The following is a 22,885-nucleotide window of genomic DNA, read 5'->3' as shown; positions in this document are numbered from 1 at the left end:
AGCACTGGGAACTCCTTGCTATTTGCACTGAGAAAAACTAAATATATAGAGTTAAGACTGCAGATAATACTGGGGGTGCTTTACCGGAGCCTCGGCAGCTTATGCATGTATTTGCAAATTTGTTCAAACTAAACCTCTGTTTTTAATGTGAACTGTTAGACAGCACAATTCGGTTTGTTGCAGGCTGGCTGGTAAGTTGAGCTGGGAATTTTTCTCTGTTGTTGTGTGCCTGGCTCCAGCCGTACTCCAGTTGCGCCTTTGCTGCCTTTGTGCTATTGCTGGTTGTCCAGTGCACCCCTTTTAGGAGGAGTGGTCTCCCTCCAAGCTTACCTGCCCTCTATCTATCCATTATTATATATGTGCTCCTATTATAGAGATAGCGGAGTCCAAGATGATGGGGGGATAGGGAAGTCCAGGATGATTGGGGGGGGGAGAGATGGGGGAGTTCAAGATGATGTGGGGGGGGGGGGAGGAAAAATCAGCACAAGGGGCAGTACTTGCATATCCTCCCCCCTCCTCCAAAGTAACCATCTATTGGTCACCTCTGCACATCACTTTGCTTACCTCTGCTCCCTCATCCACAGCTCACCTCTGTACCCTCCTCCACCCACAGCTCACCTCTGTACCCCCCTCCACTCACAGCTCACCTCTGTACCTCCCTCAACACACAGCTCATCTCCCTCTGTACCCCCCTCCACCCACAGCTCACCTCTGTACCCCCCTCCACCCACAGCTCACCTCTGTACCTCCCTCCACCCACAGCTCACCTCTGTACCCCCCTCCACCCACAGTCCACCTCTGTATTCCACGCTCGCCTCTGTACCCCTCCATCCACAGCTCACCTCTGTACCCCTCTATCCACAGCTCACCTCTGTACCCCTCTATCCACAGATCACTTCTGTAACACCTGTCTACCTCTGCCCCCCCCCCCCCCCCACCCACAGCTCACTTCTGTATCCCCCCCTCCACCTCTGTACCCCCCCTCCACCTCTGTACCCCCATCCATGTTCATCTCTATATCTTTCCGTCAACCTCTGTACCCCCCCCCCTGTCCACTTTTGTTTTCCCCATCCACCTCTGTAGTACCCCCCATCCATGTTCACCTCTGCATCCCCCCATCCACAGATCACCTCTTTATCCCCCATCCACCTCTGTATCCCCCCCAATCCACATGAATCTCTTTATCCCTTCCGTCCACCTCTGTACCCCCCTGTCCCCCTCTGTACATCCCATGTCAACCTTTGTACTCCCGTCCACCTCTGGGTTAATCTCTGTAGCCCCCCATGTCCACCTCTGTACCCCCATGTCCACCTCTGTACCCCCCCATGTCCACCTCTGTACCTCCTCCACCTCTGTACCCCCGCCCCATGTCCATCTCTGTACCCCCCCATGTCCACCTCTCTACCCCCCATGTCCACCTCTGTACCCCCATGTTCACCTCTGTAACCCCCATGTTCACCTCTGTACCTCCCATGTCCACCTCTGTACCCCCCCATGTCCACCTCTGTACCCCCCCATGTCCACCTCTGTACCTACTCCACCTCTGTACCACCCCATGTCCACCTCTGTACCCCCCATGTCCATCTCTGTAACCCCCCATGTCCACCTCTGTAACCCCCCATGTCCACCTCTGTACCTCCCCATGTCCACCTCTGTACCTCCTCCACCTCTGTACGCTCCCATGTCCACCTCTCACTTCTGTACCCCCCCCCCTCATTGGTCTTTCTTACCTGATCACACGGCGGTGCAACATAGTCTCTGGAGTCCACCTATCAGACCCAGCACACAGCCAGAAAACTTCACTCGGCTGTGTGCTGCACAGGTCTGCCAGGCGGGGGTGGGGGCGGGAGGAACACGGAGCGCAGCTCTCACTCTGTCGTTGATTCCGGAGATCCTTACAGAGGGAGAAGCGGACGAGCGGGCTCACAAACACACGAAGCCCACAGCTGTCCCACTCTCCTCCTTTATAATAAATATGGCCAGCACTTGGGGAGAGCGCGGGGGGGGGGGTGTTGAAATCGGCTGCACCCGCTACTCCGGAAAACTGCGGGAAGCGCAGAGCTTAATTGGCAGCTGCCTTGGGCCCCCCAGCATTGACAGGGCCCAGGGCAGCTGCCCCTTTTGCCCTGCGTTAAAGACGGCCCTGGGGAAGAGGTGTGGACTGTGCGCTCGCTCCCCCTCCTCCTCCTAAGCTTGTACATCATAAAGGGAGGGGGGGGGTTCAATCTGGCATCTTTGCCCAGGGTGATGTATAATCTTCTCCCAGGACTGCTGCAGTGCTTCTTCTATGTTCTGCATGACCTTTACAGGACAATGCCTTATCGGGGTTGACCTGGATCCCTCATCAGCAAAATAAGCCTACAGTGTTTTTAGTTACCTTGTGGCGTTGAACTCAAAGTCCAAACCCAAGTCTGGCACCTAGTCTGCCTGCAAATCTTGGACTTTCAAGTCCCCCAGACCTTCAGAGAATTATTTCTTGTTACCATTATCTCTGCAGGTTGAATGTCTGAGCTATTGGCCTTGTCTTGTAAAGGCCCTTTTGGGTCTAATACAAGGACAAGGTGGTGTTGAGGCCCCAAATTTATTTCTAACCTAAGGTCGTTTTGGCCTCCAACCTCAACCAGGAGTTGCCCATCCATCCTTCTGTCTGGCTGGAAGATCCCCCTCCATTGCCTGGATGTAGTTTGGGCTGTGAGAGTTTACATCAGAATATCTCTCTCTCTCTCTCTCTCTCTCTCTCTCTCTCTCTCTCTCTCTCTCTCTCTCTCTCTCTCTCTCTCTCTCTCTCTCTCTCTCTCTCTCTCTCTCTCTCTCTCTCTCTCTCTCTCTCTCTCTCTCTCTCTCTCTCTCTCTCTCTCTCTCTCTCTCTCTCTCTCTCTCTCTCTCTCTCTCTCTCTCTCTCTCTCTCTCTCTCTCTCTCTCTCTCTCTCTCTCTCTCTCTCTCTCTCTCTCTCTCTCTCTCTCTCTCTCTCTCTCTCTCTCTCTCTCTCTCTCATGGCCCAGTAAGGGTGAACTAGTTTCTCCTTCCACTATTTCTCAGTGGCTCAGACAGGCCATCATCCAAGCTTATGGTTCTAATGATCAGGTTTCACCCTTTCCTGTTAAGACACACTCCACTAGATCTTGTGCCTCTCTTGGGCTCTTTGTCATTAGGCACTGAGATCTGCAGAGGTGCTGCCTGATCTTCTATTTACAAGTTCTCCATATTTTATCAGGTGGATGTGCAGGCCTCATCTGATGCCAGCTTCGATCATAAGGTCCTTTAGGTGGCACTTTGAGCTGCAGTAAGTGCCCAATTCTGTTTTTCAGTTTTATGGGTTTTTTTCGTTTGTTGCTGTTGCCCACCCCTCAGTTGGACAGCTTTTGGATGTCCCAACAGTACAAGACTTCCTATGTCCTTCAATCAACAAAAAGTAAAGTAGAAATTTTGTTCTGGATTTTGATTTGCTGCGAGTTTTATTATTCCCATGGAGCATCCTTTATAGGGCACATGATATGGCATTTCTACTTGTAGAGCCATCGTCTGGATTCCTCATAGGTGTCATATTTTCCCCTAATGCAGGTGGTCAGACACTATAGCTGGCTACTGTGTTCTTCAGTTATCACAGTCCCCTTTCCCATTAGGCAAGCAGGCCTACCGGTACTCGGTTGCCCAAAGGACTTATACACAATGCTATAGTGCCTGGCCACCACACCAGGGCATGCACAAACTGAGCAAAGCAAACAGGTATTTGCAGTTGGCAGACAGGCAGAGTGGTTCAATGACAGTCCAGGTAAAAGGCAGATGGAGCTCAGAGAATAGTCGTTATCCAATCCCGAGGTTGGAAATATAATCTAGCGAGTAGAGCAGACAGACAGGCAGTTGATCAGGTATTACAAAATCTATCACGCTCTATCACAAGCTAGAGACTGCAGGCTTGGCTGGCTTAAATCAGGTTTGGTCTGTACCCAGAGTTCTGGCCACATCAATCACTTTGCAGGTGGCCAGACAGACAAGGAGAATGGCACAGCCAAAACCAGGATGCTGAAATGAGCAGGAGCGCTTGACACTCCCCACAGTAGAAATATACAGAGAACTTATTTTTGGCTAGGGACAAAAGTATCTCACTTGAAATGCCAAGTTCAGCCTCATACAGCCATGCTATGAATGGAGATCTCCCCACTGTGGTCCTACACATCCTGAAGGTGTGGTTGAGTGGCATTACAGATTTAACAGCAGCAGCTTTGGTGTCCCTGGGTGGCTTGAATAAGTAATATTTGCAAAGAGCGTGCGATCATCTTGTCAGTCACTGTGGCAAGGTGGATATAGTAATGGTTTATTTTCCTGTTCATTTATAACTGACTGGTCATCATAAACTGAGTTTGATTAGTAAAAGACAGTTCTTTAGCTTTTAGGATTGGTAATGAAGATGAACATTATATGGCATAAAAGGTTTTTAAGCATCACATTTGCAATTTGTCGCCTGCAGATCACGCATGGACCTCCCTGCTTCTCCATCTCGCCAGGCATGCTCATCGCAGCCTGCTCAAATGTTGTCCATTGACACGGGTCAGGTTGACCGGCAAGCTAGTGGCCGCATGGAAGTCTCGGCATCTGTAGAGCAAGAAGCCCTTAGTAATGCCTTCCGCTCTGTTCCACTTGCTGAGGAGGAGGACTTTGACAGTAAGGAATGGGTCATCATAGACAAAGAGACTGAGTTGAAGGACTTCCATCCAGGAGCAGAACCAACCACCTCGGGTACAACGGATGAAGAACCTGAGGAACTCCGGCCTTTGGATGACGGGGAGGAGAGGAGAAAGACTGTGGGTGGAGATGCTGCAGTGAGGCCTAAAGTGCATGAAGTGAGGCCTCGAGCCATGCAGACTGTAGCCGAGGAAGAACCCTCCTCCCCACATGAAGGTTCTGAAGGCAGAGGGGATGCTCCACCTGCAAGTCCATCACACTCCCATTCGGCATCACGACAGCGGAGGAGGGAATCTGACCCCACTGGACCTCAGAGACAGGTAAGACAAGAGCTGATGAAAAATATGTCATATACACCTAACATGACACTACATATGTAAAGACTCTGTATGCCAGATGTACACTGGAGATTAATAATAATGGGCAAGGTTGACCAAAGTGTGAGATGGGTACCATATTAATATCATTGCTGGTTACACATCATCGCTGTAGGTTGTATACACGATATTTAGGACTTCCGCACTGGAGTGGTCATAGTATTATCAGCTGTTATTGGCAAGCACTAGAGGGTGCATAATGATATAACCAACTGGCCAGAAGTGTCAAATTCTATAGGCTGCAGCATCCATGTTAGACACAGGGACACTTTAGGACAGGGGTAAATAATTAAAATTCACGGAGGCCCAATCAGTGTGTGATGACTTTACAATCCCCTCCTCTTAAATCACAATCCCATTCTTACATCAGATCCTCTGTCCCCCTGCACATCACTGTTTCCCCTTCACAGTAGTGTCCTCAGCCCCCCTTCCCGTCACCCCCTATTTCCCCACAGCGGTGTCCCCTGCCCTGTCCTCACACCACAGCCCCTACAGCAGTTCCCTCTGCCCCCTGTTCACACCCCCCCCCCCACACACACACACACACAGTGGTGACCTCTGCCCTGTATTCACATCACAGCCCCACAGAAGTGTCCTCTGCCCGCTTTTCACATCACCACCCCCACACACAAACGCACACACAGTTGTGACCTCTGCCATGTCTTAACATCATAGCCCCCACAGCAGTGTCCTTTGCCTGCTTTTCACATCACCCCCCCCCCAAAGATGCCCTCTGCCCCTTCTTCACATGCCCGCCCCCCCTTCAGTAACCTATGCCCCCCTTCACATCAGCCCCCCTCCCACAGGGTGTCCTCTGCCCCCTCTTCAAATCACCCACCAGGGTGTCCTCTGTCCCCCTTTACATCACAGCCCCCACATCAGAGTCCTCTGCTCCCTCTTTACACCCCCCCCCCCCCTCCAGGGTGTTCTCTGCTCCCCCTCACCTCACATCACTGCCCCCATGGCGTTGTCCTCTGCCGCCTGCTCACATCACTGCCATCACAGTGGTGTCCTCTAGTCTACTGTCCCCCCCCACCCCCTTCACTGCCATCACAACCGTGTCCTCTGGTCCACTGCACCCACCTTCCCTTCACACCACTGCCATCTCCTCTGCCCCTTTACTCTTTTACTTACATGGACACCCAGAGGAGCGCAGGAGGTTGTACAGTTCAGAGCAGCAACCAGGAGCCGGCTTTTTCCCCAAGCCTCAGCCGCTGTCATTGTAAGCAGAGCGAGGAGCCAGAGGCTGTTTAGTTCTGAGTGGCGGGCGTAGCTGAAGATAACTTTTCTTATTAACAAGATGATGACTGGTTGCTAGGACTGCCCTGTGTCCTTGCAACCAATCAATTGCTGGTTAACTTAAGAAGGTAATTTCTGCAGCTCCTGCCCACTGCTCAGAACTGAACAGCCTCCCGCTCCTCACTCCGCTTACAATGACAGCCACCGAGGCTTGGGGAAAAAGCTGGCTCCTCCTCACCACTCAGAACTGTACAGCCTCCCACTCCTCGCCCTGCTGACAATGACAGCAGCCTTGGCTTGAGGGAAAAGCCAGCTCTTAAATGACGGGACCGCGATGGTGCGGATAGGACAGTAACTCGGCCCGGATCTGGACCATCGTCCACCATTTAGTGATGCCTGGTCTAGGAGGTCAGTCCACGGGCAGAGTTCTAGAAATTAAATAAGAAGCCGATTGGGAGCCAAAAGGAGTTCACGAATGAGTGTATAGTGGAGTCTGAAGTGTAAGTTGAGTACATGGGTTGTCTTATGAGAGGATAAGTCAAGACTGGAAAAATTGTGATGGAGGAAACCCTGATGTAGAAAAATGATAACTGATAGCGTTGTGACATAGCATTTTCCTTCTCTCATTCCTGTCTGATTTCACAATCTGCTGTCACCTCTATGGGGTAATCTACTGTCACCTCTGGTGGATAAACATAGGGTGACAGGAGCAGGATGAGCAGAAAACTGCTGGGGTGATCCCACACTGGGGCTGAAAGATGGGAGTACACATTGCTCAAATCAGTATGCTCCTCAAAAATAAACATAGTTTTCAGTGAAAATAAAGCCTCACATAATCCTAGTTATGAGAGTACCAACGAGGGTACAATTTTCACTGCAGAGGAAATATCACATTTGGCCCTATAGCATCCTAACAGATATAAAAACAAACTACCAGATATAAATAGGAAGAGGCTATACATATTGATACAGGAGCAGCCTCAACTCTGCACCATACATGTCATGTTCCAGGTCACACACCTGCAGAGCACAGGGAGAGCCAGGTATGCTTGGGAATGAGGGACCAGCATATATCAGCTAGGGAGAGTTGTAATGCTGGATTGTAGAGATTATCGCATGATGTAATCAGGGTTGTGGTCAGGTGATCAGGTTTGCGGCCAGGTGATCAGGTGTGCGGCCATGTGATCAGGTGTGCGGCCAGGTGATCAAGGTTGTGGTCAGGTGATCAGGGCTGTGGTCAGAGGATCAGGGTTGTGGTCAGGTGATTAAAGTTGTGACCAGGTGATCAGGTGTGCAGCCAGGTGATCAGGGCTGTGGTCAGAGGATCAGGGTTGCGGTCAGGTGATTAAAGTTGTGGCCAGGTGATCAGGGTGGCAGTCAAGTAATTAGGGTTGTGGTCATGTGATTAGGGTTGCGGTCAGGAAATTAAGGCTGCAGTCAAATGATCAGATTTACAGTTGGGTGATCAAGGTTAGGGACAGGTGATCAGGGACTTGGTTAGGGGATCAAGATTGGGGTCAAGTGCTTAGGGTTGCAGTCAAGACATCAGAGTTGGGGTCAGGTGATCAGGGTTGCGGTCAAGTAATCTGGGTTGGCGTCTAGAGATCAAGAATGCAGTCAGGTGATCAGGGCTATGGTTGGGTGATCAAGGTTAGAGACAGGTGAACAGGAATGTGGTAAGGTGGTCAAGGTCAGGGTGAAGTGCTCAGGGCTGCAGTCGAGTGATTAGGATTGCAGTTTGGAAATGGGTTTGGTGTTGTAGATGGATAAAGGAATTTTGAATAGAAGAAGCTTAAAGTAAGGAGTGCCTACTGGCTCATCTCAATCCCCTCATGGTAGCCAGGGTATGGTAGGATGGAGTGTTTCTCTAGGTGGGTGCTGTAAGACAGATGGATCTGTAGTTGGGGTGTTATATGATGGATCATCATTATTCAGCCTGCTTACGGTGCAGCATTTTATAGTATTCATTTATATTTATCCTGGGGCACTGGTCTCCACGTTCTGGTAGTCTTCCAGTTCTGACCGTGTAGATTTTTCTTCTCTGTATGTGAAACATTAGACATTGGTGACTGAGCCGTAAAGGTGCTCCTGGATGGTAGGATTTCTACATAGAGAAGTGCGTGTTATGTTATTGTACGTTAGCTAGAGACACATAGTGACCCCTCAACCTTCCACCCCTGATGACCCCTTGCACCTGGTGTGTCCCACTTCCGTGCCACACTCAGCTTAACCCCTTGCACCCAGGGTGACCCTCTTCACTCAATGTGACTCCCCTCACTCCACATGACATTCTGCACCCAGGGTGACCCTCTTCTCTCAATGTGACTCCCCTCACTCCACATGACATTCTGCACCCAGGGTGACCCTCTTCACTCAATGTGACTCCCCTCGCTCCACATGACATTCTGCACCCAGGGTGACCCTCTTCACTCAATGTGACTCCCCTCACTCCACATGACCTTCTGCGTCCAGGGTGACCCTCTTCTCTCAATGTGACTCCCCTCACTCCACATGACATTCTGCACCCAGGGTGACCCTCTTCACTCAATGTGACTCCCCTCACTCCACATGACATTCTGCACCCAGGGTGACCCTCTTCTCTCAATGTTACTCCCCTCACTCCACATGACATTCTGCACCCAGGGTGACCCTCTTCTCTCAATGTGACTCCCCTCACTCCACATGACATTCTGCACCCAGGGTGACCCTCTTCACTCAATGTGACTCCCCTCACTTCACATGACCTTCTGTACCCAGGGTGACCCTCTTCACTCAATGTGACTCCCCTCACTTCACATGACCTTCTGTACCCAGGGTGACCCTCTTCACTCAATGTAACTCCCCTCACTTCACATGACCTTCTGTACCCAGGGTGACCCTCTTCACTCAATGTGACTCCCCTCACTCCACATGACCTTCTGCACCCAGGGTGACCCTCTTCACTCAATGTGACTCCCCTCACTTCACATGAACTTCTGTCACTCCACATGACCTTTTGCGCCCAGGGCTACCCCTTTTTACTCAATGTGACTCCCCTCACTCCACATGACCTTCTACGCCCAGGGAGACCCTCTTCACTCAATGTGACTCCCCTCACTTATCATGACCTTCTGTCACTCCACATGACCTTCTGCGCCCAGGGAGACCCTCTTCACACAATGTGACTCCCCTCACTCCACATGACCTCCTGCACCAAGGGTGAAACTCTTCTCTCAATGTGACTCCCCTCACTCCACATGACCTTCTGCGCCCAGGGTGACCCTCTTCACTCAGTGTGACTCCCCTCACTCTACATGAACTTTTGCGCCCAGGGTGACCCTCTTCACTTAATTTGACTCCCCTCACTCCACATGACCTTCTGTGCCCAGGGAGACCCTCTTCACACAATGTGACTCCCCTCACTCCACATGACCTTCTGCGCCCAGGGTGATCCTAATTACTCAATGTGACTCCCCTCACTCTACATGACCTTCTGCGCCCAGGGTGACCCTCTTCACTCAGTTTGACTTCCTCCATCCTGTAGGACCCCCTGCACTAGAAATGACCCCACCACCCTACATTACTGTGCTGCATGTCTAACTGAGTATATTGAACCCTGGGTATATAAAGTAGTGACACTGGGGAGTTTATGATAGTGCAGCCTCAGCAGTATGTTGTATATGGCAGAAGGTTGGATGACCTTGGTAGAATTTAGTCACTATCATCACCTCTGCAGTGGGTCAGGTCGGTTCTGGCATTTTCTTTAATTCTGATTCTTGTGTCTCCAGTGCACAGTCCATCTGGTTCCTGTAATATGTAGTCATCCTGACTTCTCTGTGCAGTTCTGTGTCGCTCCACCTTCTTCCGTACTGTGTAAACTGGTTTATATTGACTGCAGCAAAATCCGTTCCTCAGAGCCATCCCAACTACACTTTCCTATTTCCTCCATAAGGGAGGCCCATTGGGAAGGGGCAGGTGGTGCAGGCCCATGGTACGGGGGTGCTCCCTGAAGACGCCCACAGCATGCACTAACGCTACACGTAGCTAGAAGCAGGAAGCAAGTCTCAACATTGCCTGACTCCTTTCCCTCCGCTCTTCTTGATGTTTTTCAGCTGGAGGAGGACAGGCTTTCCCAGCACCCCCTGCCGAGGTACAGCCCCCTCCGTAGACTGGCGTCTTCCGTCTTCTCATCCTCAACACTGGAGACAGAACATTATCCACATCCTACAGGCACCTTCATCCAGCGCAGCCGCTCCGCGGAGAGCAGTCCCATACGCCTGCCTCACCGTCGCCATGCACCTCTGCCAGCTGGCAACCACAGACTGGTGCCCTCTGTGCTGCGCATCTCCCGCTCCCAGCTCCAACAGGTCTGGGCACGCTTCACACACAAAACATAGTTGTGCCGTGGCTGGAGGCATGAAGGGCCAGAGGAGGGACAGCCATGATCAGGTAGCTGAGAGCCTGGAATCTAAAATGCAATATAACCACCTGAAGACATCTGCGAGCTTCCCGTCTCTCCAAGGTACCCAGCAAAGTTCTGCTCCCTTTTTTTTCCCTTCCTACAAAAAAAAAAAACAACAACCTCTTTCATCCCCGTGTTGGTGAAGAGAATGATCCCCCTTTTATGAGTCTGCTCCATTCAGCTTGCACAGAGTGCTCTGTGTGTGCCCGATTCCTGGAGACTCCGAAGTCCTCAGCCCGAACCCGGCTCATCCTCCACCGTCCCTTCACCAGCACTGAGCCCTGCCGAGGGGCATCTCAACACCACAGTCAAAGGCATATCCTCCGGAAACTGACACCACGCATAGGGGACGATGGGACCTGACCGCTTCATGTTGTTGCACCGTAGTTTTTTTTTTTTTTTTTACGCTGAGTGGATGACATTGTCAAACTGTGGATACAAGCCAGCGCCACATGCAATAGGAGAGACTGCTGTCTTCTTTCAGTTTCTGGTCTCTGCGAGACTACCTGCACTGCAGAAGGAAGACCTGGCGGAGCACAGGAATTGCATGCCCCACCGCCCGAGCCTGCGCCACCTGCCTGCCCCCCCCCCCCCCATACTAGCAACCCCGCTGTGCCTACCCGCTAAACCCTGAAATGCAATGGAGGCCCTAAATATAATTAAGGGCTCAACACAGAGGTGTCTTCTGGGAAGGGGATGTGCCGCAGCGTATAGCAGTTCTAAGCCTCGTGCTGCAGCAGAGCTGAGCAGCCTACCTACCTATAGGTCCCAGCATGTATGGGAAGCATACAGGGATTTGTAGTTCTCCCCCTGTGCCTAGACTCATCTGTTACTGACATACAAGTGGAGGGAAGGGTCCTGGCCATCCAACTGCCCCCCCCAGTCCCAATTCTGGATGGATTAGCTTAAGTCTTAAGCTGGCCATACATTATACAATTTTCTTATTCAACTTCCTTTAGATTTACCTTCAACTACGCAGTGCAAGGGCCTGCCTGACTGCATACAATTTGAAAAAGTTCAGGTTTGACCTCATATTAAATGGTTTTGGTAAGGAAAAATTGTACAAGAGAATTCTGCAATGTATGGCCAGCCTAACTCCGACTTTCTATCGGGAGACAACAGGCAACAAAATAGCCTTATAAATAGTAATTATCAATTCTCTGGTGTCCTTTTATCTGTACAGACTCTTTTAGTCATCCCATCCAATGGGCTCTTTCCATCATTAGTACCATGCTGTGAGAGATCTGTGGACACATGGAATGCTGTGTACAATATGTACACCATTATGTTTCTCATTATTACATGCCTAGGAGCAAAGTGTGAATATTTATTATTGGGACAAGGGATACTCCAAGAGTCTGTACATGTGTGAGGGCGCAATATGGGTACTGCAAGTTGGTGATCTGATGGGACATCTCCCTATTATTCCATGTAACTCCTCCTACAATGTCATATAACACCTCCCTGTTATTCCATGTAACTCCTCCTACAACGTCATATAACACCTCCCTGTTATTCCATGTAACTCCTCCTACAACGTCATATAACACCTCCCTGTTATTCCATGTAACTCCTCCTACAACATCATATAACACCTCCCTGTTACTTCAGATAACTCCTCCTACAACATCATGTAATACCTCCCTGTTATTCCATGTAACTCCTCCTACAACCTCATATAACACCTCCCTGTTATTCCATGTAACTCCTCCTACAACCTCATATTACACCTCCCTGTTATTCCATGCAACCCCTCCTACAACGTCATATAACACCTCCCTGTTATTCCATGTAACCCCTCCTACAACGTCATATAACACCTCCCTGTTATTCCATGTAACTCCTCCTACAACCTCATATTACACCTCCCTGTTATTCCATGTAACTCCTCCTACAACATCATATAACACCTCCCTGTTATTCCATGTAACTCCTCCTACAACATCATATAACACCTCCCTGTTATTCCATGTAACTCCTCCTACAACATATAACACCTCCCTGTTATTCCATGTAACTCCTACAATGTCATATAACACCTCCCTGTTTTTCCATGTAACCCCTCCTACAACATCATATAACACCTCCCTGTTTTTCCATGTAACCCCTCCTACAACATCATATAACACCTCCCTGTTACTTCAAATAACTCCTCCTACAACGTCATATTACACCTCCCTGTTTTTCCATGTAACCCCTCCTACAACATCATATAACACCTCCCTGTTACTTCAAATAACTCCTCCTACAACGTCATATTACACCTCCCTGTTATTCCATGTAACTCCTCCTACAACGTCATATAACACCTCCCTGTTATTCCATGTAACTCCTCCTACAATGTCATATAACACCTCCCTGTTATTCCATGTAACTCCTCCTACAACGTCATATTAAACCTCCCTGTTTTTCCAGGTAACTCCTCCTACAACATCATCTAACACCTCCATGTTGCTTCATATAACTCCTCTTACAACATAATTTAACTCCACCCTGTTAGTTCATATACCTCCTCCTAACCCTTCCCTGTTATTTCTCATAACTCCTTCTACAACATCATGTACCGTAACTCATCCATTTTGTTTCATATTATTCCACCTACCACATCATATAACCCCTCCTACCATGCTATAGATTTCATCTCTGTTATGTTATATAACCAGGGTCGAGACAAGGGGTGTGCAGAAGGGACAGCTGCCCTGGGCGCATCGTGTGTTGTAGGGATGGCGGCGCCGGAATTTCCTTCTACTATAAGGCTGACAGGAGTAGTGACAGCGGCATCACTACGTCTGTCAGCCAAGCACTGGAAACAGCAAGGAGAGGAGGAGAGAGCCAGAAGGAGGGGCGGGCTGTGCTCTCTCTCCACTTCCTTCTCATAAGCTCACTAGGGCTGCAACTAACAATTATTTTCATAATCGATTAGTTGGCTGATTATTGTTTCGATTAATCGGTTAATAACCTTAAAAAAAAAAAGTGGGTCAAATTGACGTTCATTTTCAACTACAGTGACGGGAAAATTTGGAAATAATAGAAAACTTCTTGGTCAAAGGAATTTGCAGACAGTGTATGTGGTTTTTGTTTAGAAATGAAGTGAAAATTTCAAACAAAATTCTTTCATTCAGCGAATGTACAAAGATTTTTCATCTGAATATTCTCATCTGAAAATTGATCTGTGAGGCCAGCATAAGGCTCGGTACACACCTATGCAGTTTTTACTGAACTGTTTCTGCAGTGCTTTAATGCTGTGCGTTTTGATTTTTGCACACGTGATTTTACTGCAATTTGCATTTTTTGCATTTTTTTTGGGCAGATTAAAAAACACAAATTGCTGCAAAAACGCATTACATTCTTTTCTGCAGCTTCTCCATTGAAGTATATTGAACCAAAAAAGCACCATTTTGCGTTAAAAGTCCCTGATACTTTCCAAATAGGCAGCGGCTGAAAAAAGCACAGATGTGAACGTGTCCCATAGGAAACCATGTAAATGAACTGTAGTGCGTTTCTGCAAAAATCACCAATAAACATTTAGATGTAAACCAGGCCTAAGACGTTTAGTAACATAATGGGGTTAAAAAGACTAAAATGAGCCCTTTATAGTACAAAAAAAGCAGATAATTACTACTAGAAGGGGTTCATTTTTTTTTTTTTTTACTGTAGAACAGTGAAAGTAATATTTACAGTAGTGATTATATTGTTGTACTATAAAGGGCTCATTTTAGTTGTTTTTTTTAACCCCCATTATGTTACTGGCCGATTAATCGATTATGAAAATAGTAATCGATTATGAAATTAATCGATTAGTTGTTGATTAATCGATTGGTTGTTTCAGCCCTAAAGCTCACACATAATGAAGGAGGGGGGTGCGCAATTTGCCGTCTCTTCCCTGGGCACTGGATGATTTTCTCCTGGCACTGCAAGTAACTTCTCCTACCAGAACAAATAACATGTTTGTTTCATGTTATGCCTCCTACCATGCCATGTAACTCCTCCCTATTATTTCATATAAAGTCTCCTAGAATATCATATAACACCCCCATGTTATTTCTTTTAACTCCTCCCCGTTATTCCACATAACCCCTCCTACAATATCATGTAACTCCTCCCTGTTATTTCACATAACCCCTCCTACAATATCATGTAACTCCTCCCTGTTATTTCACATAACCCCTCCTACAATATCATGTAACTCCTCCCTGTTATTTCACATAACCCCTCCTACAATATCATGTAACTCCTCCCTGTTATTTCACATAACTTCCTACAACATCATGTAACTCCTCCCCGTTATTTCACATAACCCCTCCTACAATATCATGTAACTCCTCCCCATTATTTCACATAACCCCTCCTACAATATGTAACTCCTCCCTGTTATTTCACATAACCCCTCCTACAATATCATGTAACTCCTCCCTGTTATTTCACATAACTTCCTACAACATCATGTACAATAACTCACCCATTGCTTCATATTATTCCTCCAACCATGCCATATAGCTCCTCCCCTCCTACCATCCTGTATAGCTCCTCCCTATATTACACACCACCCCTCCTACCATCCTGTATAACTCCTCCCTATATTACACACCACCCCTCCTACCATCCTGTATAACTCCTCCCTATATTACACACCACCCCTCCTACCATCCTGTACAACTCCTCCCTATATTACACACCACCCCTCCTACCATCCTGTATAACTCCTCCCTATATTACACACCACCCCTCCTACCATCCTGTATAGCTCCTCCCTATATTACACACCACCCCTCCTACCATCCTGTATAACTCCTCCCTATATTACACACCACCCCTCCTACCATCCTGTATAACTCCTCCCTATATTACACACCACCCCTCCTACCATCCTGTATAACTCCTCCCTATATTACACACCACCCCTCCTACCATCCTGTATAACTCCTCCCTATATTACACACCACCCCTCCTACCATATTATTTCATAGAGCCCCCTCTGGCCATACCATGTAACTATAATTTAATCACGTTACATTTCCTATCACTATATAACTATTCATTTGTAGCTCCTTCCTCATACTTCAAATAACTCCTTGTACCATATCATATAATGGTATAATAAAATATTATTTTATATATCTCCTCCTACCGCCATATTTCTCCTATTTTTTTCATATAACTCCTTCCACAAAAATATCTCCATTTTATCCAGTATAATTTCACCTACCTCGCCATATATCTCATCCTATTATTTCATATAATCCACCCTACCCATGCCATGTAACCCATACTTCCATATAACCGCTCCTATCATTCTCTATATCCCTTATTCCATATAAACACCTCCAACTATTCCCTCAAAATCATTTTATTCTGTATAACTTTACCTAACCCCACATATTCTTCCATATAATGCAGGGGTTGACAAATTTGCTTGGAATCTAGGAGCCAGCTTAAAAAGTTAGGAGCCAGGTCCGTGATGGCGATCCGGACCTGTCCCTGGCCTGACATGGAGACGAGTGAGGGGAAGATAGCAGCGCCGTCGCCCCCCCCCCCCCCGTCTCCAAGTCATTGCCCATAGCTCTTAGAGGGACATTTTATTTATTTTTTTAATTGCATTTTAGTGTAAATATGAGATGTGAGGTCTCTCTGACCCCAGATCTCATATACAAGAGGACCTGTCATGTTTTTTCTATTACAAGGGATTTTTACATTCCTTGTAATAGGAATAAAAGTGACACAACATTTTTTTTAAAAGAACAGTGGAAAAAAAAAAGTTAAAATAAGCAGAAAAAATAATAATTTTTAAACGCGCCCTGTCCTGCCCGCATATAAAATCGGTGTTCGAACCACACATAGGAGGTAGCGCCGTGATCGGTAGAGCGAGAGCAATAATTCTAGCCCCAGACCTCCTCTGTAACTCAAAACGTGCAACCTGTAGAATTTTTTTAAACGTCGCCTATGGAGATTTTAAAGGGTAAAAGTTTGTCGCCATTCCATGAGCGGGTGCAATTTTGAAGCGTGACATGTTGGGTATCAATTTACTCGGCGTAACATTATCTTTCACAATATAAAAAATAATTGGGCTAACTTTACTGTTGTCTTATTTTTTTATTAACTAAATTATTTTTCCCAACAAAAGTGCGCTTGTAAGTCCGCTGCACAAATACGGTGTGACAGACAGTATTGCAACAACCACCATTTTATTCTCTAGGGTGTTAGAATAAAAAATATATATAATGTTTAGGGGGTTCTAAATAAAGGGAAGAAGAGGCAGGTAATATAAAACAGGCAGAGGAAGCTTCATTAACATTGCTGGTTTGTCATACCAACGGCGACCACAAGAGGGCGCCAGATTCCATAAGGAATCATAGGACCGCAGAAGGCCTCAAAGCCGCGGCCTAAATTTTCGGCCGTCGGCGGAACGGCCTGACGCGATCACGCTGGGGGGGTCCACAGAGACAGGATACCCCCAGCTGTGCTGCCCCAGGCGCGAGGTCGCTATTTCTAGTCGCCAATGCGACCTGGCGCCCGGGTTTTGTCGAGCCCTGATATAATCCATCCTACCATCTCATATAATGCTTATTATTCCATATCACTCATAGACTTCTATATAACCCCTCCCACCATGCCATATAACCCCTCCTACCACACCATATAACCCCTCCCACCATGCCAAATAACCCCTCCTACCACACCATATAACTCCTCCCACCATGCCATATAACCTCTCCTACCACACCATATAACTCCTCCCACCATGCCATATAACCCCTCCTACGTGCCATATAACCCCTCCTACCATGCCATATAACCCCTCCCACCATGCCATATAACCCCTCCTACCATGCCAAATAACCCCTCCCACCATGCCAAATAACCCCTCCCACCATGCCATATAAACCCTCCCACCATGCCATATAACTCCTCCCACCATGCCAAATAACTCCTCCTACCACACCATATAACCCCTCCCACCATGCCATATAACCCCATCCTACCACACCATATAACTCCTCCCACCATGCCATATAACCCCTCCCACCATGCCAAATAACCCCTCCTACCATGCCATATAACCCCTCCCACCATGCCATATAATCCCTCCTACCATGCCATATAACCCCTCCCAATTATTCTGTATAACTCATTTAAGACCAAATTAACCCTCATACAACACCATATAACTCCTCCCACCATGCCAAATAACCCCTGCCAGTTATTCTGTATAATTCCATATCACCCCTCCTACCATACCAAATAAATCCTCCTAATCATTCTGTATAATTCATATAATTCCATATAACGCCTCCTACCATACCATATAAGCCCTCCCAATTATTCTGTATATTTCCATATATCCCCGCTTACAACACCATATAACTCCTCCCAATTATTCTGTATAATTCAAATAACTCCATATAACCCCTCCTTACCATGCCATACACTATATTACCAAAAGTATTGGGACGTCTGCCTTTACACACACATGAACTTTAATGGCATCCCAGTCTTAGTCCGTAGGGTTCAATATTGAGTTGGCCCACCCTTTGCAGCTATAATAGCTTCAACTCTTCTGGGAAGGCCGTCCACAAGGTTTAGCAGTGTGTCTATGGGAATGTTTGACCATTCTTCCAGAAGGGCATTTGTGAGGTCAGGCACTGATGTTGGACGAGAAGGCCTGGCTCACAGTCTTCGCTTTAATTCATCCCAAAGGCATTGAGGTCAGGACTCTGTGCAGGCCAGCCAAGTTCCTCCATTCCAAACGCACTCATCCATGTCTTTATGGACCTTGCTTTGTGCACTGGTGCGCAATCACGTTGGAACAGGAAGGGGCCATCCCCAAACATGAAATTGTCCAAAATCTCTTGGTATTCTGACGTCTTAAGAGTTCCCTTCACTGGAACTAAGGGGCCAAGCCCAACCCCTGAAAAACAACCCCACACCATAATCCCTCCTCCACAAAATGATTTGGACCAGTGCACAAAGCAAGGTCCATAAAGACATGGATGAGCGAGTTTGGGGTGGAGGAACTTGACTGGCCTGCACAAACGAGTGCTTCTGGAAGAATGGTCAAACATTCCCATAGACACACTCCTAAACCTTGTGGGCAACCTTCCCAAAAGGGTTGAAGCTGTTATAGCTGCAAAGGGTGGGCCAACTCAATATTGAACCCTACGGACTAAGACTGGGGTGCCATTAAAGTGGAGCTCAACCCAAAAGGGGAAGAACCGCTTGTGTTGCTTCCTTCCCCGCTTCGCTGCCACATTTGGCAACTTTCGGGGGGTGAAAGGGTAGAGGGTACCTGTTTTTGACAGGTACCCACCCCCACTTCTGGGTGACCTCGGCGTGGTGAGGTCCCGTAGAAGTTCGGGCCCCCTCCTCCATCCCCCGTCGCCAGGCCATACACAAAGCGCAGTGCACTTCGCGCATGTGAAGCCGCAAGGCTTCACTGCCGGCTTCCCGTACAAGGAATGGCGGCAGCAGCACCTGAGAGCCGATTAAAAAATCGTCTGGGGTGCCGACATTGCAGGATCCCTGGACAGTTAAGTGTCCTAATATTAAAAGTCAGCAGCTACAGTATTTGTAGCTACTGACTTTACATTTTTTGATAGGGTGAGCCTGGAGCTCCTCTTTAAAGTTCATGTGCATGTAAAGGCAGGCGTCCCAATACTTTTGGCAATATAGTGTATGTTCTCCTTGTTATTCTGCATAACTCATATAAGTCCTTATCACCCATACCAAGGTGTGACAAATTTGCTTGGAATCTAGGAGGCAGCTAAAAAAGTTTGGAGCTTTTTTTTCTTTATTAAATAAATCTTACGGGTGGAAGATATAACGCATTCCCGAAGGTGAACTTCTCCTTTAACTCTTTCACAGCCAGAGCCATTTTTGCTTTCTTTGCACACGTTTAAAAAAAAAAATAATTAGGCCTGAAGATTACATAAAACCCCCAAACATTATATTTTTTTCCTGAAATCAGACACCCTAGAGAATAAAATAGTGGTAGTTCCAATTTTCGATGTCGCATGATATTAACGCAAAGGTAAAACACATTAAGAGTTAATTTTAGAGGGAACAAAAACGCAATTGATGTTTTCAGGCGTAGGCATCTGATGCGTGCATCCTATTGTACATGCGTATATGTGAGGGGCCTCAATTTATTGGGGGGGGGGGGATTTTATGTGCTGGGGGGGGATTTAATTTTTTTTACAATTCCAAAAAAAAATATTTTTTTTAGCATTTTTTCCCAATCACAAAGGGGACAAAAAGTCCAGTATGTGATCATTTTTTTGGGTGACAGGTTCTCTTTAATGAGACATCAAGCGTCTAAAAGACCCCCAATGTCTCCCGTGTGCTCTAGTGAATGGAATACAATGCACATTGCACTGCATTACATTCTTGCCTGGCCTTGATGGCCGAGGAAACTGTCAACAGGGACCCGGAAATGACGTCACCCATCACTTTTGGGTCAACAACCAGAAGGGGAGGAGGAGAGCAGACAAGTGTCCGCTCTCCTCCTTCCCCCCTGCCGCCTCTACCTGGACCCACAGATGGGCAGGTGGAGCCCGGGATACATAACGGGAGGGCGTGCGTGGGCGTGGGGAGCATTCGGGCGGCAGCCAGTTAAAAACTGCTGCTTGCCATGGCGACCTGGTGCCTGGGGTTTGACAAGCCCTGCCTCATACAACACATTAAAACTCCTCCCAGTTATTCTGTGTAATTCCATATAACCCCTCCTACTATGACATGTAACCCCTCCTACCATGCCATATAACCCCTCCCAAAAATGATGTACACTTCCATATAACCCCTCCTAACACACCATAAAACTCCTCCCAGTTATTCATTATAATTCCATATAACCCCTCCTACCATGCCATATAACTCCTCCCACCATGCCATATCACCCCTCCTACCATGCCATATAACCCCTCCTACCATGCCAAATAACCTCCCACCATGCCATATAACCCCTCCCACCATGCCATATAACCCCTCCCACCATGCTATATAACCCCTCCCATCACACCATATAACTCCTCTCAATCATTCTATATAATTCCATATAACCCCTCCTACCATGCCATATAACTCTTCCCACCATGCCATATAACCCCTCCTACCATGCCATATAACCCCTCCTACCTTGCCATATAACCCCTCCTACCATGCCATATAACCCCTCCTACCATTCTATATAACCCCTCCTACCATGCCATATAAACCCTCCTACCATGCCATATAAACCCTCCTACCATTCCATATAACCCCTCCTACCATGCCATATAAACCCTCCTACCATACCATATAACCCCCTCCTACCATGCCATATAACCCTTCCCAACTATTCTGTATTTTCCATATCACCCCGTCTACACCATATAACTCCTCCCAATTACTTTGTATGATTCCTATAACTCCATATAACCCCCCCTACCATGCCATATCACCACATATGACATAACTCCTCTCAATCATTCAATATAATTTCATATAACCCCTCCTACCATGCCATATGACTCCTCCCACCATGACATATAAACCCTCCTACCATTCCATATAACCCCTCCTACCATGCCCTATAACTCTTCCCAACTATTCTGTATTATTTCATATCACCCCGTCTACAACAGCATATAAATAAATCCTCCTAATCATTCTGTATAATTCCATATAATCCCTCCTACCATGCCATATAACCCCTCCCAGTATTTTTCCATATCACCCTGCCTACAACACCATATAACTCCTCCCAATTAATTTGTACAATTCATAAACTCCTACCATGCCATATCACCAGCATGTCTTTGAAGTGTGGGCGGAATACCCACAGGGAACCCACACAGGCACAGGGAGGACGTGCAAACTCCATGCAGGTAGTGCCATGGTTGGGATTTGAACTTACGACCCTAGCGTTGCTAGGCGAAAGCACTAACCACTTATCCACTGTGTTCTGTATAATTTATATAATTCCATATAACTCCTCCTACCATGCCATATAACTCATCCCAATTATTCATTATAATTCCATATCACCGCTCTTACAACACCATATAACCCTTTCCAATTATTCGGTATAGTTCCACATTCCCCCTCCCACCATGCCATATAACTCCTCCCTATTATTCTCTATAATGCAAATAATTCCATACCCCCCTCCCACCATGCCATATAACTCCTCCCTATTATTCTCTATAACTCTAATAATTCCATATAGCCCCTCCTACCATGCCATAAACCCCTCCCTATTATTCAGTATAGTTCCATATAACCCCTCCCTGTTGTGCGGCGTCGCTCCTTGCACTGAATCTTAGTACTGCTATATGCTGCATGTGTTCGAATTACCCACGGTGGGGTGATGGGATCTCGGGATTTGATCCCTCATGGACTGTCCGTAGGACGTGAACGTGTGCTGCCTCCGGAATGTTATATGTTGTATGACGAAATACACACGCAGACCTCACACGAGGAGGGGAGACCGTGTTCTGTTATCCACCTCTCCCCTCACTGAGCTTTTCACTTTAAAATTGATGCTGCTGCTGTTGAGTTGTTTTGTTAGTGGCACAGGCCTCTAGTGACATGGCCGCCACGCGGCTTGATGACAGTGTAATCCGTGGACAGCCATAACCTTCTATACGTGCCCCTGACTCGATAACTTGAATTTCTTAGCTATCCAAGGTCTTATGGAAGATGAAAAATTCTGCACTTGAAGTTAAACTGTGAGCTAGTATTCCCCCACCCCCTCCCCCCACCCACCCCAACAGAATGTGGCTGAATGGAACGTTCCAAAATTTTTGCTCTTTCTATGGCAACATACTGAGCCTGTCCGCGTGACTGTCTTTGAAAGTATTGTGCATGCTACGTTCCTATTGGAAGATCTACATGATGCGGTGTCCCTGAGGGTGTGGCGTGGATTCTGATTGGCTGCCACTCTCTGGTGCTCACTTCTCATTGCACAGGCAGTAAAGTGTCCACCCCGCCCGCCCCCAGGCTACTGCGCCATGTGATGGGGATTTACACACTTATCGTTTTTTGTTTTTTTTTCATTTGTAAATTATTTAGTAGACTTTTTACAATATCCAAAGTTCTAAATGAGGAATCGGTTGTGAAATAGAAGAACTATAAGAGAAGAGAGAGAATGTCTGATTGTAAACAGACACA

The 22,885-nt window shown here is 47.3% G+C and overlaps 1 protein-coding gene across 3 annotated transcripts in view; it reads left to right on the top strand.

Moving 5' to 3' along the window:
* The window catches only part of TTBK1 (tau tubulin kinase 1), a 145,140-nt gene that overhangs the window by 97,754 nt on the left and 24,501 nt on the right, over positions 1-22,885 (top strand). For all 3 annotated transcript variants that reach the window (XM_077485463.1, XM_077485464.1, XM_077485465.1), the window contains one exon: positions 4,470-5,004. In XM_077485463.1, coding sequence (XP_077341589.1) covers positions 4,470-5,004 — 535 coding nt within the window. The remainder of the gene's footprint in view (positions 1-4,469; positions 5,005-22,885) is intronic.

This window comes from Lithobates pipiens, unplaced genomic scaffold (assembly GCF_037356315.1).
Source record: "Lithobates pipiens isolate NorthernLeopardFrog02 unplaced genomic scaffold, aLitPip1_a1.2 Scaffold_18, whole genome shotgun sequence".
In the NCBI taxonomy this organism is placed as follows: domain Eukaryota; kingdom Metazoa; phylum Chordata; class Amphibia; order Anura; family Ranidae; genus Lithobates; species Lithobates pipiens.
The sequence above is the reverse complement of the archived record's forward strand: the minus strand, read 5'-3'. Positions and strand labels throughout refer to the sequence as shown.